The sequence below is a fragment of the Salvia miltiorrhiza genome, chromosome 4, assembly GCF_028751815.1.
Source record: "Salvia miltiorrhiza cultivar Shanhuang (shh) chromosome 4, IMPLAD_Smil_shh, whole genome shotgun sequence".
Classification (NCBI taxonomy): domain Eukaryota; kingdom Viridiplantae; phylum Streptophyta; class Magnoliopsida; order Lamiales; family Lamiaceae; genus Salvia; species Salvia miltiorrhiza.
The window spans coordinates 238,566-263,982 of NC_080390.1; the positions used below are offsets into that span (position 1 = coordinate 238,566).

Below are 25,417 nucleotides of genomic sequence, written 5' to 3' on the forward strand. Positions count from 1 at the left end.
AAATGTATAGTAATACGTGTTAATTGTCTACACTTACTCCCTCCGTCCCATAAGCTTAGGCTTGTTTTCCTTTTCTGAATGTCCCATTTATATCGGCTTGTTTCCATAAAAAGTAATATTTTTTTACTCATTTACTATTATATCCCTATTTAATTCTTTAATTTACTCTCACTTTAATATATCATTAAATAATAAATATGGGCATTCTAGGAAATTTACTTATATATTTTCATTTCCAATGATTTTTCTTTAATTTATAAATATAATTGTTATCATAATCAATAGAGACTCGAAAATTGGTGAATATCGACTAAAACATATCATTATATACTATATATATATTAATACATCATATATAATAACATGCAATACAATGTGTATTAAGAACATGAAATTATGTAATACATTCTTTTATAACAATATGTAATAACCTCACTAGCTGCGTCATTTCCTCAAAAAAAAAAATGTAATAAAATATATGCACTATATTTTTTTTATTATAACAATACATAATACATGGTCTTTGTATTAATTAAGAATAGATTTCTCTTACTTTCTAAGGCCAAACTTAATTTTCTAGTAAACATAAAAACTATTTATTTGAAAAAACTTATTTATTTGCAAAACTTAATGATCAACCAAATTATATTTTCAAATAAAAATATCACTATTTATTTGGTTACATAATTAAGAATTATGTTGCAATTTGATTAGTATTAATGTCAATTACTCTGTCAAATAATTATGAATTTTTGGTTGGAAGAATATAAGTTATTAAATTTTAAATGTACCATTTTTAGTTATTAAATTTATATTTTATAGTAATTCAATTTATTTTCTCATATTTTATGTTCTGGATGTATTAATAATGAAAATTATAGTTATCACATACATACAATTTTAATTCACTTGGTGGATACAAAAAATTATATTTTGTAGCAATTCAAAATTTTCCATAATGAAGTTTAATAAAAGATCAATATGGAATCATGAATAGCTATTAAGAAACTTTTTATCGTCTCAAAAAATAAAAATTAATAAGTAACTTTTTATTTAGGTTATAAATTATTAAAATTTAATTTGTTTTCAGTATGGATAGAAGATTTAAGATAGTTAAAAATGAAGAATGGAGAAGGTGCCTTCAATATGTTTTATTTTATATAATTAATAGATATTCAAGAATGAAGGAATTAACGACGACCTTCACTTCATGTTTCGTGAATGTCAATGGTTTGTTGCAGTATGAACGTCCATTTCCATAATCGATTCTACACATTATTTTATATTTTAATTAGATATCGTGTATTCTTAATTAATTCCAATATAATTTACCTTTATCATCCTAAAATCAACTCAAAGCTCAACCTTTCGATCTTCTAAATTCGAATTCAAAGTATTCAACACTTTATGCTCAAAAATTACAATTTATAATCCGCAAATAATTACATTATTAGAAACTAATTATCGTAAATCATTAATTAAGCCAAAGCCATTTTGATTTTCTTGGAAGTTGCTTGCGTTAACGAAGAAGACGAACAACGCGATGATGCGGCACGATCTGCCGAAATACGACGTCGCTTACTCACCCTCGTCGGCTCCGAAGCGCCCGACCCGATTAGGTGCGGGAAGTTGACCCGAGCCCGAGATCCATGCAGCTCAAACGCTGCCCTGTCGTAAGCCACGGCGGCCTCCTCCGGCGTCTCGTACGTCCCCAGCCACAATCTCGACCCCTTCTTCTCCGGATTCCGTATCTCCGCCGCGAATTTCCCCCACGGCCGCCGCCTCACGCCTCTGTACCGCTTCCAATCCGTCGCCGCCGCCGCCGCGCCTGCGGAATCGCCGTCTCCGCACAGTAGCTCCTCGATCATCTGCAGCGAAACGGCGTCGTCGCTGCCGGCGCCACCGCGGATCGGGAAGTCGACGGCGTCGCTGAGGAGATAGTCCTGTACGGATTGGAGCCAAGCGGGATCGAATTCTGATCGATTTTGAGCTTCCATTTGTCGCTGTGTTCATGGAAATGTATGAGATTAATTAGCTGTTTGATAATTGTAGAGATGTATATATAGTATAAACCTTTTGTTCATTTTATCCCAAAAAAAAATGTTTTATGGACTGAAAAAGTGATTTTAAAATAATCCACGTTTTAATTTATGGTTTGATCAGTTGTATCATTGAACATATTATATTGTTGATCATTCAATTAACCATAGCGTGGTTGTCTTCTTCCAAAAAGACAGATTGCTGGCTGTTAAAAGTTGATAATTATTCTATTAAATAGGTGGGGACATGTGAAAAAAGAGTATATGTTTGTTGAAATACAAATGCAAATCAATATCAAAAATAGTTATTTTCCTTCCACTTGCAACTTTGATCAAGCATATATAGTACTGTCATATATTGCCATTATAATATGATGGTTCACTATATTATAATTAGCATGGTCTTACATGTAAAAGAACTCAAGCTTTTTTATTAGAAAATTATAAATTATGATGTTGATTTTAAGATATTTTTAATTATATCATTTACGAATATAATTGTGGATTGCATGCAGACTACGTAAAACAACACACCAAAAAATTAGAATTTTTTTTAATACAATTGATACACCTACTATGAATTTAACATACATACCTAAATACAGTCAAAACACCCAAAAAGTTTCGATCGACCCAAACTTTTATTGTTACCATTTGTTTTCATAATTTTCATGAGTTTTTGGAAACCCTACAAAGAAAATAGAGAAGAATAAATGTGTTTTTGTTATTTTTTTCATGTGTTTTTTTTCACCAACTTCTCTTAAATTAGCATTCATTGTCCACTAAAGTCTAAAATCATTGTACGTGAATCAGGGAGCAACATAAAACTTGCAAATGAAAAAAAAAAAAAAATCCGATTAAGAAGTGTGAAGAGAGAGGAAAGAGACTTATTAAACTTATCCTTTTATTTTTGTGGCTATATAAATACTAAAGTATATGAAATTGTCTACTTTGTGTATTGATGAGACTTATTATTTTTGGTGGACGTAGTTTTCCACCAAATAATTCCTGCAAAATTATCAAAAATTAATTAGTATAATGACAAGCAGGGTCGATCCCACAGTCAATTCCACAGAGAGCAGGTAAATCATTCAATTCCCTAAAATCTATAATTTTGGTGTTACCACCACACCTTAATTTTGAGAAAATTTATTATAACTAAGAAATCAAATACTCAAATAACAATCTAGAAATTAATCAATAAAAGGTAACTCGGCTCGAATAAATCCATATCAATATCCATATCAATTTAAAGCTCTGACGCTTATTTCCCTTATTAAAATATAAGGGAGTTGGAGACGCCAGACCTAAATTTAATATTTTAATAACATTAAGATGAAAAAACTCAGTTTAGATAAATTATCCTAGATACGCTAGTAATAATTAATCCACTAATTTATTCCTATTACGAACACGGTAGTTTATCACTAATCAGCCATATTCCAACAATTACGGATTGGAGATGCTAATTGATTGTAATCCGATTAAACCTAAGTTGGCCAGATTTAAATAAAATCAGAATTATCTTTAAACTCTAGGAATAAATCGAAATCAATAGGAATAAATTTTAGGGTTAATGGTTGAAAATACCCTTTTTCATAGATAAAACCTAAAATGTACCCACCTATTTTAAAACATACAAAATGTACCCACTTTAGACAATTTTGCCCTCAGCTATTTCCACCCTTTGTTTTGCTATGTACAAGAATTCTCTTAATTCATCATATGCATTAAAATTGAGGCTTGAATGGTATATCGGCTGGAAACTTTCCTCGTGCCCAATAGGTTACTTCGGTAAACTGGGTCTGGACTGTGAGACAACGCCACGTACTTTCAAGCAAAAAACAATATTAAAGATCCTAGTTGAAAATGGTATCAGAGCCTATAAAAAACTCCGAGCCTCTACCGCGTGAGGTCGTTCCCGAAGCGTAGCTCTCCGTAGGAGGTGTCCCTTGTAAGTCACCCAAATCGACTTGTCGAGCCCATCACATTTGCTGAACACTCGTGCTCTGGGCAGACGAGCCGTAAAACGCAACAAGACCAACTCCTGAAGAAGACCAGTTGACAAAGGTATAATGTTGGTTTAAATTAAGAATTATTTCGAAGTGTTTACGGAAGCATGTTGGGCCTGTTTATTGTTTAAAACATAAATGATTATGATGAATTATAGAGAATCGTTTGGGTATTTGGTATAATGCTCGACGCGCTCGACATGCTCGATGAAATACTCGACATGCTCGACAAACTGTTGGCGAGCAGAATACTAAAATAGGCATAAGGGTATTATTGTCCTAGATGGGTAGATTTTATATGTTTGGTAAAGGGTGGGTACATTTTTGTTTTTGTCTTTGAAAAGGGGTACTTTCCATTTTGCCCCTAAATTTTATGCTCAATTAGGTCTCACAGATTATTAAATCAATACTTCATTATTATCGCCGAATTAAAGAATTAGCTACTTATAATTAAAACTAGAACAATCAAATAAATAAAATCAAATATAAAACAGAAAAATAAATTAAATTGTGAATAAATAAAATCACCACTTGAATTAAAACAATGAAGAAACTCGTCTGCCTTGAACTTGTATCAATAGCCGCCAACTTTAAAAGAACAAAAGCTAAACAAATAAAATCAACCTAATCAACTAAGCAAAAATAAACGTGAAATGCTCTCAATTAAAAGGAATCAAAAGAAAAGTAAGTGTCTACTAAAGTCAACCTATTCTCCTATTTAAACAACCTAAGTGGCGGCTAGGAGGTGGAAACAAAAAAGATTAGGGAAATTAAAATCCCTGAAAGTTTCGGGGCTTTGGCCTTAATTAAAATTAAATAAACATGAATTTTTGGACTTAATTATTTGTAAAATAATTAGCTCCAAGTCCAAATCTCTACACTTCCTTCAAAATCCACCATCTTCATCAAATCCACGCCACTTTCATCCAAAATCTCGACTTCCTTCGATTTCTTCCATCCACAAAATCCATCTCCAATTTTGTTCATCTCCAAAATATCACAAACCATGTAAAAATCATATAAAACCATAGCAAACACTCACTAAGTAACTAAAATGCACACATCAATTTTAATCTTTTATACTTTTAATTACTTAACAAACCTGACATAGGACGGAAAACCAATAATACCAATTATATATACAAGCCCATTAAGCCTCTAGAAAATTAAAATCATACATAAAAGCCCATTTATTTGGGCTTCTATAATCTATCCTCCACACTGCTGGGTTGAATTACTTTGATTGGATACAAGCCCATTAAGCCTCTAGAAATTCAAATCATACATACAAGCCCATTGATTTGGGCTTCTTATCCTGCAGACTGCTGGGTTGAATTACTCTTTGATAGGACAATGATTGATCTTGTTTCTGCATCTATTTTCAGTCAAATAAATAATTATGTGTCTGTGACATTATAGTAATAAGATAAGATTTTTTAATTATGGCAGTAATGTCAAGGTAGATGTACACTCCACATAAATGGAAAATTAATTAATTCATGATTTTTAAATTCCAAAACCTCTCCCTTTTGCCATTAGGCCGAGGGAGTAGTACTATTATTATTATTATTATTATTATTATTATTATTATAACCAAGAAAAGAAAAAAAAAAGTCAATAAATACTAATCCTCCAACAAAAATCGCCGGAAGAAAAGAAAGAGATGGGGAAATCAAACCACGGAAGGATCTAGGATCTCAAAAAAAGAAAAAAAGAAAAATAAAAAAAGCAGAAGGATCTAGAAACCAAGTGGGTATAACTGCTATATAAAATCTCACTCGCTCGTGCTGCCTCATTGCCCTGCCCTCTCTGTTTACGCTCTGTCTCTTCACATTTCTTCAATCACAGTCGATATCTCTGTCACTGAAAATTTTTATTAGAGAGAGAAACCGAGCTTTGGAAATCATGACAATGGCGGAAACTGAGACGTTTGCCTTCCAGGCCGAGATCAATCAGCTTTTGAGTCTGATCATCAACACTTTCTACAGCAACAAGGAGATCTTTCTACGTGAATTGATCAGCAACTCCTCCGACGTAAGCCTCTATCTCTCGTGTTTTTGTATATCGCCGTTTGTATATGTAGATCCGGTTTCTGTTTGCTGGTTCCTACGTAAATTTTGTGAATGATTATGCGATTTGCATCTCCTTTACTATATACGTGAAGTTGGACAAAAAAATTAGAATTAATAGATGTCGAGCATGCAGTCGTTGATAGGTTTATTGCTTTGATTGTTGATTTAGTAGTATCTTTATTTTTTATTTTAATTTTTTTAATTATCGTGAAACCGAGGGAATTTCCGGAGCATTTCATAATTGTTTAATGCTAGAATGTTGTCATCCTCCTCCAACGTGTGCCTAAGTATAAAATCCTCATCTTGTCTATAATTCTAGAACTGTTGTGTGCAATGGTTTAGTCAACTCTGAGTTGTTTATTATCGGTTTCATCTTCGCTCTGCTGCACTGTTTATTACTAAGTTGAATTCAGTATTGCTCCCTGTTTGTTTATTACTACTGGTTAATTTTTAAAATTGTGAATTAATGTTTGGTATCGTGTCAGAGTGAAAAGGTTGCAGTGCGTTATGTAAATGTGACTGTTCAAATATCCATGCTTGTGATGCTACACGGCTGTTTTTGTTGTGTGTTCGAAGCGATGTTACACAACTGGTTTTTATGTTCAAAGTGTTACTTTGTTTTCATGTTTATGCGGCTAATAATCTGTGTTCTTTGAATTTGGATCATGTTGTATTCAGGCTCTTGACAAGATCCGTTTTGAAAGCTTGACTGACAAAAGCAAGCTAGATGGTCAGCCAGAGCTATTCATCCATATTATTCCTGACAAGACCAATAACACTCTCTCTATCATAGATAGTGGTATTGGTATGACCAAGGCTGGTAAGTATTTTGTTCTTGATTCTCATTAGTTTTTTGGCACCTATTTAGTTTGTATACATGATCATGGACTCACTTTGTTTTGATTTTTAGATTTGGTCAACAATCTTGGTACAATTGCTAGATCCGGAACAAAGGAATTCATGGAAGCCCTAGCTGCCGGTGCTGATGTGAGCATGATAGGGCAATTTGGTGTTGGTTTCTACTCTGCTTACTTGGTAGCTGATAAGGTGATTGTCACAACAAAGCACAATGATGATGAGCAATATGTGTGGGAGTCGCAAGCTGGTGGTTCATTCACTGTCACAAGAGATACCTCTGGTGAGGTCCTAGGCAGAGGCACGAAGATCACTCTCCACCTCAAGGAGGACCAGCTCGAGTACCTTGAGGAGCGCAGGCTGAAGGATTTGATTAAGAAGCATTCCGAGTTCATCAGCTATCCCATCTCTCTATGGGTTGAGAAGACTACTGAAAAGGAGATATCTGATGATGAGGACGAGGAGGACAAGAAGGATGAGGAAGGCAAGGTAGAAGAAGTTGACGAAGAGAAGGAGAAAGCTGAGAAGAAAAAGAAGAAGATCAAGGAAGTCTCTCATGAGTGGAACTTGGTGAACAAGCAGAAGCCCATCTGGATGAGGAAGCCTGAGGAGATCACAAAAGAAGAGTATGCTGCCTTCTACAAAAGTCTTACCAATGATTGGGAGGAGCACTTGGCTGTCAAGCACTTTTCGGTTGAGGGACAGCTTGAGTTCAAAGCTATTCTCTTTGTTCCTAAGAGGGCTCCTTTTGACCTCTTCGACTCCAGGAAGAAACCCAACAACATCAAGCTATACGTCCGCCGTGTTTTTATTATGGACAACTGTGAGGAATTGATGCCCGAGTACCTAGGCTTTGTGAAGGGTATCGTGGACTCGGAGGATCTGCCTCTCAACATCTCCCGTGAGATGTTGCAGCAGAACAAGATCTTGAAGGTGATCCGCAAGAACTTGGTGAAGAAGTGCATCGAGCTCTTCTTCGAGATAGCTGAGAACAAAGAGGACTACAACAAGTTCTACGAGGCCTTCTCGAAGAACCTCAAGCTTGGTATCCATGAGGACTCCCAGAATAAAGGAAAGATTGCTGAACTGCTCAGGTACCACTCCACCAAGAGTGGCGATGAGATGACCAGTTTGAAGTACTACGTGACGAGGATGAAGGAAGGCCAGAACGACATCTACTACATCACTGGCGAGAGCAAGAAGGCTGTTGAGAACTCGCCATTCCTTGAGAAGTTGAAGAAGAAGGGATATGAGGTCCTTTACATGGTGGATGCCATCGATGAGTATGCTGTTGGTCAGCTGAAAGAATTCGAAGGGAAGAAGCTCGTCTCTGCCACCAAGGAAGGCCTGAAGCTTGACGAGAGTGAGGACGAAAAGAAGAAGAAGGAAGAGCTGAAAGCGAAGTTTGAGGGCCTCTGCAAGGTGATTAAAGATGTCCTCGGTGACAAGGTCGAGAAGGTGATTGTCTCTGATCGTGTTGTCGACTCTCCTTGCTGCTTGGTGACCGGGGAGTATGGTTGGACTGCTAACATGGAGAGGATTATGAAGGCGCAAGCTCTGAGGGACTCGAGCATGGCAGGATACATGTCGAGCAAGAAGACTATGGAGATCAACCCAGAAAACTCAATCATGGAAGAGCTGAGGAAGAGGGCCGATGCCGACAAGAACGACAAGTCTGTGAAGGACTTGGTTATGCTGCTGTTCGAGACGGCTCTCCTCACATCTGGTTTCAGTCTGGATGAGCCCAACACCTTTGGCAACAGGATTCACAGGATGCTGAAGCTCGGGCTGAGCATTGATGATGATGCTGGTGATGCTGATGTCGATATGCCTGCGTTGGAGGAAGCCGAGGCCGATGCCGATGGCAGCAAGATGGAGGAAGTAGACTAAATCTGCACTCAACTTATTTGAATTGAACAAATTTTATGTGGCTTCTTAGACCTGCTGCAACTGCTGATGGAATTTCTAGTATGCATTTAGTTACTTTTGTTTTTACTAGTTCCTTTGGCAATATACCTACTTTTTCTGCTATAGACTTTTAAATCGCAGCATGTTTTTTTGTGGCCGAGTAGCTTAGTATAGTGGGCGTGCTCTGCCTATGTTATTGGGTTTATACTGCTTTGCCGTTAAGATTTTTAATGGGCTAAATTGTAGAGTCTATATTATTGGGCTAAATTGCTTAGCAGTTGCGAGTATTAATAGCTAAATTGCTCTACCAGCAACTATTGCTCATAACTCTTAGAGCAACTCCAATGCTTGTGTCTTAGAGGGGTGTCTTAGGAGTGGATCCCACCACCCCTCTAAGACACACCCCTCTCCAATGCATTGTGTCTTAGGTGGGTGCTTAGATCTTCATTTTCACAAAATTCATATTTCTACACTTTTATTTTTAAAATTCATATTTTATTAAAATTAAAATTCTACATTACAATAATTTAAAGACATAATTTAAATACAATAATAATAAAAAATATTACAATAATTTTGTAGGGCTCAATCGGACCAAAACAAAACCAAATGTGCTCCTTCAAGTCCAATTTTAAAATAAAATCCCCAATTCTACGCTTTAATTTTAAAATTTCAAATTTTTATTAAAAATAAAATTCAAACATTACAATAAAAAAATATTACATAATTTAAATAATAAAAAAATACATAAAGAAAATATAGGATTTTAAAAATTGAAATATTCAATATTACATTAACTAAAATAAATAGGATTTTAAAAGAAAAAAAAAATTGAAACCCTACCGACTCCTCCCACCCCACCCAACCCAGCCTTTTTTCCCTTCCTTCTTTCCCAACTTCCCCACCCAGCCGCTCTGCAAATTTCAATTCGCTCTTCAAATTTATTTATTTTTTCTTATTTCACGCGCGTGGCATCCACGCAGGAGAATTTTTCAGCCTTCGCCCCGGGTCTCTGCCTCGCCACGGCTTCGCATCTGGCCGGGTCTCCAGTGCGCCGCTCCCCTCCTCGACGCGGGTCGATCCAGCGCTCGACACGAGCGCTGGAGGTGCTCTTAAATACTCTCTTCGTTCTTATTGTTTCTAAAAAATAGTCGAGTTATAATTTATTTATTTATTTGACATTTTATCTTAAATATTTTAATTTATTTATATTTTATTGGTGGTAATTTTTTTTCTTTATTCACACTATAATTAATTATCATTATTAACAGTGGAATTTTCTTCATTTACAATATATTTAATTATTTTTATTAAATTCTTGTCATTCCTTTTTCTGAAACGGAGGGAATATTTTAATATAAAGTAGTATTAGTGTATGTTAATATCTTCATCTGCAAGATCTTCATCTGCAAGATATGTTAATATCTTCATCTGCAAGATATAAAGTAGTATTAGTGTATGTTAATATCTTCATCTGCAAGATATTTACAAATAATGATATAAGGTTTTCCTTTCTATATGATAAATAATACATTCATTCATTAAATATTTTTTAAAGTATTTTATGAAACATTTTCCTTAAAATAGTTAAACAGAGTTAAGAAAATTATTGTATATTTGATGAAAGTGGAAAAAGGGTTTTACAATTTAAAAAAAAAAAACAGTGATAGTTAGTTGGTTTACATGGGTTCATTATTAATAGATTTATGTAAGTTTATCAGTGATAATTGTGTAAATATGTAATTATTTTAATGATGATAGTGAGATTTTATCCAAAAGAATGAATATATATATATATATATAGGGAGAGGTTCAGGAAAGAACTAATAAATATTGGGAGACCGGAGAACCAATCAGGACCCTTCATACTATTAAATCGACGGCTATGATTTAAGCCTAATGATAAAAAATTTAACATTATATTACTTTAACGGAAGGCTGTATATGTAAATTAACATATTCTTATAACTAACTTATGGCTACTAATCAGGAAACGTAATCTATTATGAAACATAATTTCATATTTTTTTATTAATAAGTCATTTTCATGGTGCGTAAATTCCAATATATTATCATGTTCATGGTACCTGAATTTCAATATATTAATGCTTTTGCAACACATTTTTATGAACCTTCATCTTATGAAAAGCAAAACAAAAACCCGTTAAAAAAATACTAATAAAAAAGAATTAAAAAACTTTTTTTTTTCAAAAAGACGAGAGAAAAGAGAGAAACTTATAAAATTTTAATATTTAAACAAATTTAATTTGTACATTTTAAATCAAATAATTACATAAAATATATTATATTAAAGCTCATATCGTAATTTTTAATTTGATATGCATATTACATATTTTATAATTAATCGAATTTCACAATTCTGGAAAGAAATAAAACAACAAATAAGAAGTTAAAGAAATAAAAAAAAAATATAGTTTAAACATAAACCTTCAATTTTATTATAACTACAAAATTGTCACTCAATTTTTAAATTGATTTGAAATTGATTTCAAAATGAAAACTGCTTTTTTAGTTTTTAATATAGTATAGATAATAGATATATACATAATGCATCCACGAAAAAAATTGATGCATTCTCGGTTAAAATTAAAGCACTTGTTAAAAAAAACAATTTTTGCTCGCTCCATGTGTCGAATCCAGGTGACGCATTCGTCTAACAAAATCATGCATATACCACAAATTTTTACGCATCCATGCTCTTTCCATGTAGAGGTATAAATAATAATCACGAAATAAAATAAGAACGGAGAACCATCTTAAGACATACGATCGTCAAAAATTACGATGGACGCATCATATTTGTGGATGAAATGCAGAACATGGGTTCGAATTTTGAAGGCATAATTTTTTAATTTTTTTTTCAAATGCAATAAATTTAATAACAGATACATTAATTTGTATAATATGTTTTCATGAAAATTGTGGTTCGCACTAATCGCTTAGCAATTATTCATTTTTCTACTTTAACCATTAATATGTTTTTCAAATGCAATAAATTTAATAACAGATACATTAATTTAATATGTTTTCATTTTGATGTTCAAGTTTAAAACATTGCCAAACCCCATTTCCTGCACAGCTTTTATTTGCCTATTATTCATATTGTGAACTGCATCAAATAGGCATCGTGGACTGGACCTTGTACGCAAGGTGGGATAATCGCCCTTCGGTTGTATCTCCATTTTCTTGTACTTTCTTCTCTTATCATCTCCCTTTTCAATATCTTTCCGTGGTTCTTTATACTGTAGAAAATTCGTCTTTTTCAGCTTACCGAATTTATCAAGGTCAGATTCTGCATCACGTGCTCTTTTACTACCTGATGAAACATCTTTTATTTTTGCCAATGCATCCTTGGTTAATATGCCTTTACCATGAGACTGCATTGTCCTATCTGCAATGTTTTTTATGAAAAACTTATTAGAATAAAATCTGTAACATGTCATTAATTATTAGTATTGAATAATACCAAGCTCCTTACCTTCATACTCTACAATCCGTGGCACAAAATTGGGACTTGATTGTTCAAGCGATGTTTCTCTCACCTTACCTTTACCTTTATCTATAAAGATATTAGGATTCAACTTAACATGAGTTCCCAATACATTACAATACACATGTAAATACATTTTAAAACCATATACGATGCAGTAAATTACAAATACATGCTAAAAAATAATGGATTTTTCTGACAATCTGGACACGTTTAAAAATTAAATTATTGCATCTTGACCTATCATTTGGTTATACAATTATATAATAATATATAATATACTATGAAACAATAGATTCTCACCAAATGGGTCTCACATGTACCCATACAATATATATATAACTTAAACTCCAAATATTCTCAAATGGAGATGTTCAAATAAGAACACTAAATAAAATAAGAACGAAAAAACATTTTAAGCCATTGGATCATCAATATCTACGGTGGATGCATCATCTTAATGGATAAATGCAACACCTAAATTCGAATCCTAAAGGGATAATTTTTTTTATTTTTTTTCAAATGCAGTAAATTTAATAGCAAATACATTAATTTGTATAGCAGATGCAACCATTTTATCGGTTCTCATGTTCTCATGAAAAATTGTGGTTCTCACAAGAACCGCACTATATTCCGAAATAGACCAAAATTAAATGTGAATGACAAATCAATATCCACATAAACCAATAATATAGCTTTTCGATTTATTTTGTTGCATCCAATAAAAAAAAAACAATTAAACTACATCCCATAAAGCAATTTCGTAACCAACAAAAGAAGAATTTTTAAATTCATGTTTAGTTAAATCAAATTCAATTGCATCTACACCAGTATTTGTGTTTATGTGTGAAAAATATATTATATAAAAATTTTAGTCAGCATCATAGTATTTACCACAAAAAAATTCTCCATATTCTAAAACCAAAAAACAAAATGGGTTACAAAGTCGTTTTTTTTTTGTCAAATGGGTTACAAAATCGGTGCATCAATGAGTAATGAGTAAAGTTGGAGATATTAATGGGAAACCGTTTAATTAAAACAAATTTTGTGGGATTTGCCATATAAATAAATTCAGCAAAAATACCGTAATACCCTTCTCTTCAATTTAATCTAATAATTAATGATGTAATTGATCAAAACTTAAAGTGCACGCATTAATGATCAGTGCCGTTAATTTCCATAGATCAAGGGTCAATATTAGTTCTCTATTCTACCACTAAGGGTGGTTCTCTCTTGAACCACACCCTATATATATATATATATATATATATATATATATATATATATATATATATATATATATATATTTGAATAGATGAAAAAGGAAAATTAGAAAGCTATTTTGTTTAGGGGAATATACTTTTTATTGAAATACGAATGAGTATCTTGGACGAAATCTGAAAATAACGTCGAACTACCGTAGTCTTGTTTTCCATAAATCTGGAGCAACATAATTTCTTCCATTCCCACGAACATTAATCTACATTTGACTCAATTTCTTATACCAACAATCTACGTATAAGTCAGATATCCTCATCTGTCAACTTCCCTTACCAACACCAATTGCCCATATTCTTTACTTTTATTCTTCCGTTCCCATGCAATTTCATTAATATATGTCCTATCATTCTATGTGAACGATACGACATTCTAATTTTTATATACAAAATTACTAAGTCTAAACACCAATGACAATGAGGCATTTTCTTGGAGGCAAATACTGTAATAGCCATATAAAATAATGAAAATCAATAATCATTTTCTAATCATTTTTAAAATATATAACTAAAATTCATTTGGATGGAATTATCCCTGACTTTATCCCTCTCCTTCAAACTCTCAACTTCTTCTTTTTTGGCACTCCCTCTCTCAAACCCTTAATCTCAAATGACTCTCATAACTCACTGTATATCCGGAACTAGATCTCGGATGAGGGAAGTAGACCTCGCTATGGCGGCACAATGGTGTAATTCACTAGATTTTGGAGAAGATAATATTGACGACTGCGTTCGGGTGAATATGAAGAAAAGGATGTCGATTGTGGTGAAGAAGAAAATTAGAGAAAAGATGGTCGAAAATAGAGAGAGAAGAGAGCCAATCATCTGATATTTAGGGTTTAAAAGAAATGAAGTCTGTTTTGTACGTACAAGTGCTCAAGAACAAATTTATTCATTACATTAAAATGTGACTATAATTTATTAAAATAGTATTAAACTGAACAATTATTAATTTTTACTATCTTTAATTAATATTTCTAAGATGCAAAACTTGCAATCTAACAATCAATTATCAAATTGCATGAACTGTTGGAAAAGCTCATCTTTGCTTTAACATACTTCATAATTTATCATTATCGTGAAACTCACTACCACGGCAAAATCCAAATTTAAGCAAACAGCCCAATCCGCAACAATTCCCCATTTCATTTTTTGTAATTCTGTTTTCCTATTAATTATTTGGGGGTGCTGTTGCCGTAAGCCAGCTCAATAGCACTTTGCAGCCCCCTCCAATTTTGCCCTAATTTCGCCGGCCAACGATGACGACGACGCCGGCGGCCGCCGCTGCTTCGTGACTCTGACCGGCTTCCTGGCGGCGGATGAGCCGATGAGGTGCGGAAAATTAATCCTGGCTCGCGCGCCGCGCAGCTCGTACGCCGCTTGATCATAGGCCAATGCAGCGTCCTCCGCCGTCTCGTACGTCCCCAGCCAGATCCTTCCGCCCCGCCTGTCCGGATGCCTCATCTCCGCCGCGAACTTCCCCCACGGCCGCCGCCTCACGCCCCGGTACCGCCTCCACTCCGCCGGCGCGTGGGGACTCCGCTCCGCGCCCTCGCCGACGATCGCTGCATCATCTCCGCAGCTCTGTGGCCAACAGGAGCTGCTCGTCGAGGTCGGAGTGGGGCTATTGTTGCAAAATTCATGTGGAAAATCAGAATCGTTTAAGAGAAAACTTTGTATTGAATCGAACAGGATTACATCAGGATTTGAGATTGTGTTTGCTTGCATTTTTCTTTCTTTTCTGATTGATCTTATTAGCTCTTGCTCTCCACTCAATTATATATAGTGCAGCATGCTACAAGAAATTTGGGCAAAATTACAATTTAGTACCTAAAATTATTGATTTTTAACGACAATAATACTTCTAAGGGTGTGTTTACTTTGGAAGTAAAATTTTCATTTGAAAATGATGGATAAGAAAATGTGAGATAATATTATCTTTTTCTCCTTTTATTTTTTTTTTATCATGTGTTTACTTTGTTAGAAATAGATGGATAAACAAATTGAAATGTTGGAAAATATTTTCACATCCTCTCAATAGGATAATATTATCCAACATTTGTGAGAAAATGAGTGAAAAAGGGCTGCCCGAATAATTTCCAGCCTGACCGGAGAAAATTATCCGTCATAGGAAACATGTGAAAATGATGGAAAATATACTTTTTCTAACCTTTTCTATCAAAGTAAACATTGTAAATATATTGATAGTGAAAAAAAAATTCATAGAAGATATTGTTAATTTGATTATGGTTAGTGACACTTGAGGAATGGGTCCCATATTGAAAATAAAATCACTCAATTATGTGTGAAGTAACATCAAAAAATAAAAATGCGTATATTTGAGAGACGTATAAAAAATGGAATAAATACATAATTTTATTGACAGAGGAAATATTATATATTTGACAAACATTTATCGAATTATACATAATAACGATTAAATATTTGAATTATCACAAAACTAATAGAAATGTTCTACTACCTCCGGCCTCCAAATAATTTCTTAGGAGGGGGCACATATTTTTGAGGCGGAGTTCTTAAGTGTATCGAGAGTGATGAAAATATGTTGTAATTAATATTGATAAACATATTAGCCGCCATCTGACCCCACCTCCTTATTTATAATTATGTTTAACTCTTGATACTTCTTTCAAAAAAAAAAGGTCTAGTATGAAATTGTAACTTTTTTTTCAAGAAAAATGAGTTGTATGTGCTTAAATTAAAGTACATGTAATTTGCCCCAATAGTCCATTTGCTCTTAATTTCTTATTTAATAGTAATTATAGTCCATGAAGATCCCATGGTCCACAAGTGACATTGAATTGCAGACTATTGCATTTCTTTAGTTTGTAATTAATATTTTTTATAACACACATAGTGGGCGGAATGTAAGTTTCATTTACATTTGAGCTTAAATATCTCAAGAAAATAGGAGCACGAATTGATTATAGTCAAGACCACGCATGTATATTAATATCGAACGATTTCGCCTAAATCAATTAATGGAATAATCTAGACATGAGGTATGTACATATATAATAAAATAAAAGTTAATATCATGAAATTTTATATTTTTTTACTATTTTTGGTGACCAAAGCCCGGCAATATGGGTATCATAGAGATCGAAAGATTTTCAACGGTATCTTCGAATATTGGCTGGTGAACTTTTAGACTGAATCAAAATTTAAAAAATAAAAAATTTATTTAATTTATAACCGAAAAATAAATTTAGTTAAATTGTGTATCTATAGACAGCTAATCCTTAAAAAATATTTTAAAATGTTTTCATAAAGCCTATCTGAGGTCTGGCTCAAGCCCACTTTGTAGATGGTCGTAGATAGGGCTGAGCCCAAATATATTTAAAAGCCCGGGTGGCCAGGCCCAGCCCGCTCTGGGCCTCATCGACAACTACATTTGCATTCCTGAGATTATAGTCGGATCTTACCCGACCCAGATTGCCCACTGTGTCTCTGGGAATTTTGATCAGGCTTCGTGAGGATTCTGATCGAGCTTTTGTGGTTCGTGAGAATTGATCAAATTCGGATTTTTTGATCGAGCTTCTGAGGTTCGTGAGAATTCCGCAGTTTCTCTTAGTCTCGCCACCTGTTTGTTAAAATGTCTCACTGACTTCATGTGTTATTTTTCATTACTATCTTTTTCCGTGCACTTCTGCTATCGGATTGATTGATTTTGGGATGGAACAGTTTCAAGTTTGAAGCTGGTATTTTAACTCAGTTTTGATCTTCCCTTTAAAAAAAATATTAGTTTTGATCTCTGTAGCACAACTATGATTTCTCAATTTCTTAACCCGTGAGCTACATGTAATTAATTGTAAAGGTAAGTTTTGTTTCATGAATGGAAAACGCTATGCTCGCATTCAATATTTTGTGCCACTGAAAGTAATCATCCGGTTAATTGATTTTACAGTTCATTAACTGCCATCAAAAGGGTGGAAGAAATAGTGGAAAAGAAAAGTTAAATCTTTTCAGGAAAATCTGTTAAAGAAATGTTAGTTAATAGAGATTTTTTTTGGCAACACCAGAAACAAGATCGTATTTTCTTAATTGCTTTGAAGCAACAGTAGAAGCCTTAGCCTTTACCAACAAGATAGTATTTTGTTAATCTTTAGATTTCCCTTTTGCATTGATCAACAGTAGAGGTGAGAAGTAGCTTCATCACAAGAGTGTAACTTCAGGATTTTGTTTTACCTTACACCATTTGCTTGTTATAGACAGTTCTCTACGAAGTTGCTGTTGTGTTTGAATGGGGACTCGAGCATGGAATCATATTTCTTTGAATTGTCTCAAATTATACCATGATATCTTGGTGACATGCGATTCATGGGTATTTATGGAAGGTGGAAAGATGCTCCTAACTTTTCAAATAGCTAGTATATCTTTTATGCAGCTAATGAAGTTTTTAACATTATCACAACATACTTGTTCAGAAAATCATGGATCGTTGGAGTGGCATCTTGAAAATCCAGTTGCATCCAGGTACCAGTAGTTTCTACCGGGTTGCAGCATCCCTCGCCCTTTCCTCTTCTCCCAAAAGGCTTGCAGTATGTGTTTTGGTTACAGTCTTGCATAGCTGAAAAAAAGCATCACCCCAAAAAAGGATTGTGAATGGTTACCTTAAAGTTTTTGCATAATTTATGTGAGATAGGTACCTTCTGGAAATGCAATATTCTTTAGTGGAGATCGGGTGGAAGGCACGGGAAATCCAGTGATCGAGAGATTATCTGATCCTCAGAAGATTGCTGAAATTTTAGTTTCAAAATTTGGTGGATCCATTAATGCCTTTGTTGTGGAGGCTCCCATTTTCAATGGACCTTTCGCTGTTTATAAGGATTTTATCCCCTCTTTGAATGAGTACGGAGAGCCAAAATCTTATGACGCAACTGGGTTCCCAGCTTCTACATCACTGGTCTTGCTCTTGTCAAAGTTTCTTGCAGAGGTAAAGAATGTGTCTTAATTCTCAGATTGTATATTTTGATCTCGTGATTCTTGAAGTATATAAAAAACATCTGCTGTGTCTGAACTTGCTGATGGCCTTGTAGCCTAAACTGATTTATCTGCTAACTATCCTACAATTACATTTTACCGTTTAGCTGAAAGGAAATCCATTTAGTTTTGGGTACTTTTCAGTTACTTCTGCTATATGCGTTCCACGTTTTTTTTGGCTCAAGCTAGTTTGATAACCAAACTATTACATCCTTCATTATAGAGCCATTATGCTTCTTGCTGAGTAATAACCTAAGTGTGGCATTTGCCACTATCTTGCAGGCGAAAAACGTCATTCTGGGGAAACAGAAAGAGCCGTGCCTAACTGAAGCTTCTTCGCCATCACCATGCAAACCACAGACAGCACTTTTCGGGTTTAGCAAGGGCGGTACAGTGCTCAACCAGCTTATAACTGAGTTTGCCTTCTTCTCAGAATCCCAATCCGCTGTCAAAGAAGACGACTGGATTGTACCCACGTCAAAGGAGCTCCTCTTCAACAGCATATCCGAGATTCATTATGTAGATGTGGGGTTGAACGCTGAAGGAGCTTATCTCACCAATAGCGACGCGATTGATAGGATCTCGGAAGGCCTTCCTCAGAGGCGCCTGGGCATCAGGTTTCTCTTTCACGGAACGCCAAGGCAGTGGTGTGACGAGAGGCGGATTTGGATCCGTAAGGAGAAGGACGCCCTCGTTCGACTCGTGAAGCTTGCTGCGAAACGGAATACGGGTAAATTGCTTGTTCGTGAGAGATTGTACTTTCCTAGTAAACTCCCTGATATGCAGATGCATTTTGAAATTATTGATGTCATGGATGTTAGTTAAGCAGAAAGAAGTAAGCTCAAATTTTCTTTAGTATCTCTGTTTCACCAAATATCATATGATGATAGAAATTCTATACTTGTCTTACACTATAATAAATTGTTGTTTCTTTTTGCCGAAAGGAATCCTATATTGTGGGAAGAAGCCAAACCAAGATTTTATAAAATCACGAATTTCTTTCATTTTACTAACACGCAAAGAAAATGAAAGAAATTTAAAAAAAATGGGGAAACAAAACTTAAAACAAGAGGAAGAGAATGGAAGACAAAATCTTATGAGGCCGGTTTTTCGTGTTGTTAATAGTTTGATCATTTCTATTAAGAGCTCATAGAAAAATAAATTTCTTGATTGATCATTTCACTATATTAATCGAAATAAAAATTGACATATTAATCCTTGTGCTAAAAAATAAATAAAAAAGAAGGAATATGAACAAACTTTACGAGAGAAATAGAGTCAAATGGTCGATACACCCAAACAATGTAATTTTGTCATTAGTGATTTTTAAGGTAATTTTCAAGTGACGATTATCTAATTTTGTACTTGATAATTATCAGAACCGATCACCTACCCATCGTGGGCAAGCATAACCGTGATAATTACTCCATAATTATTTTATTGTTAATCTGCATATGCTTCCTCTACGGCCTTGTCCTTGACCGTACATTATTCTATTATCATTATGATATTTCATTCATGGCAATTGGCAAAGGAACTTCCAAATTTTAAGCACTCTCTCTCTCTCTCTCTCTCTCATGGCCGGCCGGCTTTCATTCCAAGAAAGCTTGGCGCCATATGGCAAATCCAGTGTTGTTTCTCTCTTTTCTTGTTTCACTTCTTCATTGGTTGATTTGTCTACATACATTTATGAGTTATTCCTATACCTGCACACACACACACACACACACACACGTGTATATATACACATTACTTCTCCATTCTTGGAACACTCTGTCCATGGCTAACATCTCCACAATCCAATGAACTGCATGTTGACAAGTTCTTGAATTGAGGAGGTGCAACTCTCAACTCTCAACTTCATGCTTAAGATTTTGAACCATTTCTCCTTTTTGTGAGTTTTGAGAGTGAAGCAAGATTTTGCAAGTGAAAATGGACAAGTCCATAGCACTAGGTCCTGTTATTAGGGAAGAGGTTAATCTGGTAAGATCTTCCAAACATTATTCATCAAACAAGATTGAATTTTGATAAATTTAGTCGAAAATGAGGAAAAGCTTCTAGTAATCCTCTATCTGTGATTAATATTACAGGAGAGTATACCCATCGAAGAAGTCTTCAAATGCCTCAAATGCACGCCACAAGGGTTGAGCAGCAACCAAGCTGAAGAAAGACTGGATGTATTTGGATACAACAAACTCGAAGAGAAAAATGTTAGAACACGTCTCGACACACTCATCTAACTATTTGAGCTCCTTCTCATGCTTGCTGATTGTTTGTAGGAAAGCAAAGTTGTCAAGTTTCTTGGGTTTATGTGGAACCCTTTATCTTGGGTGATGGAAGCAGCAGCTATAATGGCCATTGCTCTTGCACATGGAGGGGTACTAATATATATTATCTCATTTCAACTCCCCTGTATTCATTTCATTTGAGATGAGATCAAAAACTGAATCTTGTTCATGTTCCCTGCAGAATAAGCCATCTGATTATCCCGATTTCATTGGCATCATCGTGTTGCTCATCATCAACTCCACCATCAGTTTCATCGAGGAAAACAATGCTGGAAACGCTGCAGCTGCCCTCATGGCTAGATTGGCTCCAAAGGCCAAGGTTTGGTGATGCAAATTGCTTTTCATTATACCATCATCTCAACCTTTGGGAAACAAGTCTGATTTCGTGTCCAGGTTCTACGAGATGGGAAGTGGAGCGAAGAAGAAGCTGCGATTCTCGTTCCTGGTGATATAATCAGCATCAAGCTAGGAGACATTATTCCGGCTGATGCACGCCTTTTGGAAGGAGATCCTCTTAAAATAGACCAGGTGCTTCAGGAATCAGAAATCTCCCCCTCATATCTCTTGCTCTGCTCTTATTTACTGTTTCTGTGTCGTGGTTATGCAGTCTGCTCTAACCGGAGAGTCTCTCCCGGTGACTAAGAATCCCGGTGATGGGGTATACTCGGGCTCAACATGTAAGCAAGGAGAAATTGAGGGTGTCGTCATAGCAACTGGAGTGCACACTTTCTTTGGCAAAGCTGCTCATCTTGTCGAGAACACCAACCACGTCGGCCATTTCCAGAAGGTGTGTGTGTGTGTGCATTGCACAAGCAATTTTAGGCTTGTTTTTGGAGTATACTAAATGTTGGATTCCTCCAATGCCCAGGTCTTGACCTCAATAGGGAACTTCTGCATTTGCTCCATTGCAGTTGGGATGCTGATTGAGATCATTGTGATATACGGCCTCCAGAAGAGGCCGTATCGCCCTGGCATAGATAATCTTCTCGTGCTGCTCATCGGAGGGATCCCTATCGCAATGCCAACCGTGCTCTCTGTCACCATGGCTATTGGATCGCATCGCTTATCTCAACAGGTGTGAAGGTTCACAACCTGAATATGAGACATGAGCCAAGATATTGAATAGTATCTTTATGTTTCCATTTGGTAAATAACTCAGGGTGCTATCACGAAGAGAATGACTGCGATCGAGGAAATGGCGGGGATGGACGTCCTCTGCAGTGATAAAACAGGCACCCTCACTCTCAACAAGCTGACTGTGGACAAGAACATGATTGAGGTACTTCTCATGGAGATGAAATGCACCAAATGAACTCTTTTCTGTGCTAACTTCTTCTCCTGGCAGCTTTTTGCCAAGGGAGTCGACAGGGACGCGGTGGTCCTGATGGCTGCAAGAGCTTCGAGGCTGGAGAATCAAGATGCAATCGACACTGCAATCGTCTCAATGCTGGGAGATCCAAAGGAGGTATGATCTTTTCACACAAGTTTCCACTACTACCTTGTTGATGATGATGATGATGATAGATCCATGCTTGAAACTGGTCTGTTTAAGGCGCGAGCCGGGATCACAGAGGTACATTTCCTTCCATTCAATCCGACAGACAAGAGAACTGCTCTAACATACACAGATAAGGCCGGGAAAATGCACAGGGTTAGCAAAGGTGCACCAGAACAGGTAACAACGTCGTCTTACTCTTATCAATTGCAATACCTTATTGCTATGCAAGGGCTGACATTCTTGACCCGGACCTCTCTAGATTCTCAACCTAGCACACAACAGATCAGAAATCGAACGAAGGGTGCATACCATAATTGACAAGTTTGCAGAGCGTGGACTCCGGTCCCTTGGAGTTGCTCGACAAGAAGTGCCTGCTGGCACCAAAGACAGCCCCGGTGGCCCTTGGGAGTTCGTTGGCCTTCTCCCCCTCTTTGATCCTCCTCGTCACGACAGTGCTGAGACGATTAGGAGAGCTCTTGATCTTGGTGTGAGTGTCAAGATGATAACAGGTGGGAAACATGCTCCACAGAAGATCAAAATGGCATGATCATGATCAAGAACATAAGTAGAATGTGGCTAAACTTGTGCAGGTGATCAATTGGCGATTGCTAAGGAGACAGGAAGAAGGCTTGGGATGGGCACAAATATGTATCCTTCATCATCTCTGCTTGGTGATTCCAAGGATGAGGCAAATGCATCTCTACCCATAGACGAGCTCATTGAGAAGGCCGATGGCTTTGCTGGCGTCTTCCCCGGTATGCATCCTTATTGGCTTCATTTTTTCTTTCTTTCTCAAATCTGATTCCAGTTGATTGCCTGCAGAGCACAAATACGAGATTGTGAAGAAATTGCAAGCTAGAAAACACATCTGTGGGATGACTGGTGACGGCGTCAATGATGCCCCTGCCCTCAAAATAGCTGACATAGGGATTGCTGTGGCAGATTCGACAGATGCTGCACGTAGTGCTTCTGATATAGTTCTGACCGAGCCTGGTTTGAGCGTGATCATCAGCGCTGTGCTAACCAGCCGCGCCATTTTCCAAAGAATGAAGAACTACACGGTGATGACACCAATAATCATACTTGTTCCTTTTAGTTATCAGGCAAGGCAGTAAGAGACTAATAGTTTCCATCTCTTTTCCCAGATTTACGCGGTCTCCATCACTATACGTATAGTGGTAAGCAGCTTTAGTTGAACATATATGATCTATATCATACTAAACATGATTTAAAAGAATGAAACCTTCATCTAATTGCAGCTGGGATTTATGCTGCTCACCGTGTTCTGGAAATTTGACTTTCCTCCATTCATGGTGCTCGTCATTGCCATCCTCAACGATGGTGAGTCGTATTCTTGATCTAGGAAGCATACTCGAAACAAACAGCTCTTTACTTGCTCTTTTCATCTCAGGTACTATAATGACAATATCAAAAGACAGAGTGAAACCTTCTCCATTTCCAGACAGTTGGAAGCTGAGTGAGATCTTTGCAACTGGGATAGTCCTAGGAAGTTACATGGCTCTAATGACTGTAATATTTTTCTGGGCTGCCTACGAAACGGATTTCTTCCCGGTAAATCCATCTCTGCAAACAACCCAACCCCCCTTTCTCGAAAATCAGTTTAGTTTTAAAGGCTCTTCCTTTGTCTCTGCAGAACCATTTCAACGTACGAAGCTTCAACAAGCACCACTTCAACATGTCGGATCACTCGCAAGCAGATCCACTCAATGAGATGATGGCATCGGCAGTTTATCTTCAAGTCAGCACGATCAGCCAGGCCTTGATCTTTGTGACTCGTTCGAGGGGATTTTCTTTCCTCGAACGCCCTGGCCTCCTGCTTGTGACTGCTTTCCTTATTGCACAGCTGGTAATAGCCACTTCCTAATCTGCAGTTTCATCTCTTTACAAGGTTCAAACTGAGATATTTTTACCAAACATTTTGGTTTGATCAGATTGCAACTGTTATAGCTGCCACTGCAACAATAAAATTTGCTGGGATCAGAAGCATAGGGTGGGGATGGACAGGGGTGATCTGGCTGTATAATACGGTGACGTATATGCTTCTTGACCCCATCAAATTTGCAGTTAGATATGCTCAGAGTGGGAAAGCCTGGGGACTTGTGTTGGAGAGAAGAGTAAGTTGATTGTCATAATACTAGAATTAGTAGAATAGTGATGTGAATGAAGTGATTGTCTGATGTTGGATGGATGACACACAGACAGCGTTCTCCACGAAAAAGGACTTTGGAAGGGAGGCGCGTGAGGCTGCCTGGGCAACCGAGCAACGGACACTGCACGGGCTTCAGCCAACGCCATTGTTCGAGAAGGGCAGCTTTGCAGAACTCAATCTCATGGCAGAAGAAGCTAAACGACGCGCAGAGATAGCAAGGTTAGCTTTTAGAGTTGGTTGGATTGAAGATGTTTTGCATCATTGTTTGTTTGGGTTTGGGACTAAGAATGTATGATGTTGCAGGCTCAGAGAGATTCATACCCTCAAGGGCAAGGTGGAGTCTTTTGCTAAGCTAAGAGGATTGGACATTGATGCCATGAACCAGCACTACACTGTTTAAACTTTAAACATCTCTCTCTCTCTCTCATCTATTTTTTTTTCCTTGTTTTCACACCATTCTGTAGCTGCTCAAGTTGTAGTCAAAGAAGCAACCTATTTTCGTTGTTGAGATGAAGAGTTGTTTAATGTTAAATGAAGAAGGTTCTTAATTTGTATGAGTGAATTGACAAACTGGGAATCAAGCAGGACTGTGGAATATATACTATAAAATAAACAAAATTAGTTACTAACTATAACAAAAGTCATAGGAGAATGAGATAAAAGATTATCATTTGCATATCTGCAAGCTTCAACTGCAGCTTTTGTCTGTGCAAGACCAAACTCGAGGCAAAGCCAGGAATCAGTAGTTTTCAGGAATCATTTCTGGATTCCTTGCTTCTACTT

General features: G+C 36.2%; 5 protein-coding genes across 9 annotated transcripts; 3 read left to right on the plus strand and 2 right to left on the minus strand.

The window, feature by feature from the left end:
- Positions 1 to 1,374: 1,374 nt before the first annotated feature.
- Positions 1,375 to 2,115, minus strand: LOC131022830 (ethylene-responsive transcription factor 1-like). The gene has a single exon (XM_057952357.1). The coding sequence runs from the start codon at positions 1,995 to 1,997 to the stop codon at positions 1,479 to 1,481; it is 519 nt and encodes a 172-aa protein (XP_057808340.1). The 5' UTR covers positions 1,998 to 2,115; the 3' UTR covers positions 1,375 to 1,478.
- A 3,588-nt stretch (positions 2,116 to 5,703) lies between these two features.
- Positions 5,704 to 9,011, plus strand: LOC131022831 (heat shock cognate protein 80). Its single transcript, XM_057952358.1, has 3 exons — positions 5,704 to 6,085; positions 6,802 to 6,943; positions 7,034 to 9,011. The coding sequence occupies exons 1-3, from the start codon at positions 5,957 to 5,959 to the stop codon at positions 8,866 to 8,868; spliced, it is 2,106 nt and encodes a 701-aa protein (XP_057808341.1). The 5' UTR covers positions 5,704 to 5,956; the 3' UTR covers positions 8,869 to 9,011.
- A 5,646-nt stretch (positions 9,012 to 14,657) lies between these two features.
- LOC131022832 (ethylene-responsive transcription factor 13-like) lies at positions 14,658 to 15,467 on the minus strand. Its single transcript, XM_057952360.1, has one exon. The coding sequence runs from the start codon at positions 15,400 to 15,402 to the stop codon at positions 14,881 to 14,883; it is 522 nt and encodes a 173-aa protein (XP_057808343.1). The 5' UTR covers positions 15,403 to 15,467; the 3' UTR covers positions 14,658 to 14,880.
- Positions 15,468 to 17,085: 1,618 nt separating this feature from the next.
- LOC131022833 (uncharacterized) lies at positions 17,086 to 19,533 on the plus strand. Of its 5 annotated transcripts, none has more exons than XM_057952361.1 (5): positions 17,099 to 17,240; positions 17,907 to 18,019; positions 18,123 to 18,236; positions 18,341 to 18,631; positions 18,961 to 19,533. In XM_057952361.1, exons 2-5 carry the CDS (start codon positions 17,939 to 17,941, stop codon positions 19,501 to 19,503), a joined length of 1,029 nt encoding a protein of 342 aa, XP_057808344.1. In that variant the 5' UTR covers positions 17,099 to 17,240; positions 17,907 to 17,938; the 3' UTR covers positions 19,504 to 19,533. The 5 variants fall into 5 exon arrangements, with proteins under 5 accessions (XP_057808348.1, XP_057808344.1, XP_057808345.1 ...); XM_057952362.1 differs by having other exon boundaries at positions 17,109 to 17,240; positions 17,911 to 18,019; XM_057952363.1 differs by having other exon boundaries at positions 17,118 to 17,240; positions 17,380 to 18,019.
- An 844-nt stretch (positions 19,534 to 20,377) lies between these two features.
- Positions 20,378 to 25,343, plus strand: LOC131022834 (plasma membrane ATPase 1-like). The gene is made up of 20 exons (XM_057952366.1): positions 20,378 to 20,661; positions 20,769 to 20,888; positions 20,958 to 21,056; positions 21,148 to 21,285; positions 21,360 to 21,494; positions 21,574 to 21,753; positions 21,835 to 22,041; positions 22,126 to 22,245; positions 22,312 to 22,431; positions 22,519 to 22,641; positions 22,724 to 22,973; positions 23,055 to 23,219; positions 23,287 to 23,525; positions 23,610 to 23,642; positions 23,724 to 23,805; positions 23,876 to 24,036; positions 24,119 to 24,331; positions 24,417 to 24,599; positions 24,684 to 24,853; positions 24,938 to 25,343. Exons 1-20 carry the CDS (start codon positions 20,611 to 20,613, stop codon positions 25,032 to 25,034), a joined length of 2,886 nt encoding a protein of 961 aa, XP_057808349.1. The 5' UTR covers positions 20,378 to 20,610; the 3' UTR covers positions 25,035 to 25,343.
- The last annotated feature ends 74 nt before the right edge of the window (positions 25,344 to 25,417 follow it).

Excerpts from the sequence above, each read along its gene's own strand:
- LOC131022833 (XM_057952361.1), top strand. The coding sequence starts at position 17,939 with ATGGGGACTCGAGCATGGAATCATATTTCTTTGAATTGTCTCAAATTA. Across the intron at positions 18,020-18,122 it reads TGGTGACATGCGATTCATGG|AAAATCATGGATCGTTGGAG; the intron begins GTATTTATGGAA and ends ATACTTGTTCAG. Across the intron at positions 18,632-18,960 it reads TGTCAAAGTTTCTTGCAGAG|GCGAAAAACGTCATTCTGGG; the intron begins GTAAAGAATGTG and ends ACTATCTTGCAG.
- LOC131022834 (XM_057952366.1), top strand. The coding sequence starts at position 20,611 with ATGGACAAGTCCATAGCACTAGGTCCTGTTATTAGGGAAGAGGTTAAT. Across the intron at positions 23,220-23,286 it reads CTTTGCTGGCGTCTTCCCCG|AGCACAAATACGAGATTGTG; the intron begins GTATGCATCCTT and ends GATTGCCTGCAG. Across the intron at positions 24,600-24,683 it reads GACTTGTGTTGGAGAGAAGA|ACAGCGTTCTCCACGAAAAA; the intron begins GTAAGTTGATTG and ends GATGACACACAG.
- LOC131022831 (XM_057952358.1), top strand. The coding sequence starts at position 5,957 with ATGACAATGGCGGAAACTGAGACGTTTGCCTTCCAGGCCGAGATCAAT. Across the intron at positions 6,086-6,801 it reads TGATCAGCAACTCCTCCGAC|GCTCTTGACAAGATCCGTTT; the intron begins GTAAGCCTCTAT and ends TGTTGTATTCAG. Across the intron at positions 6,944-7,033 it reads TATTGGTATGACCAAGGCTG|ATTTGGTCAACAATCTTGGT; the intron begins GTAAGTATTTTG and ends TTTGATTTTTAG.
- LOC131022832 (XM_057952360.1), bottom strand. The coding sequence starts at position 15,402 with ATGCAAGCAAACACAATCTCAAATCCTGATGTAATCCTGTTCGATTCA.
- LOC131022830 (XM_057952357.1), bottom strand. The coding sequence starts at position 1,997 with ATGGAAGCTCAAAATCGATCAGAATTCGATCCCGCTTGGCTCCAATCC.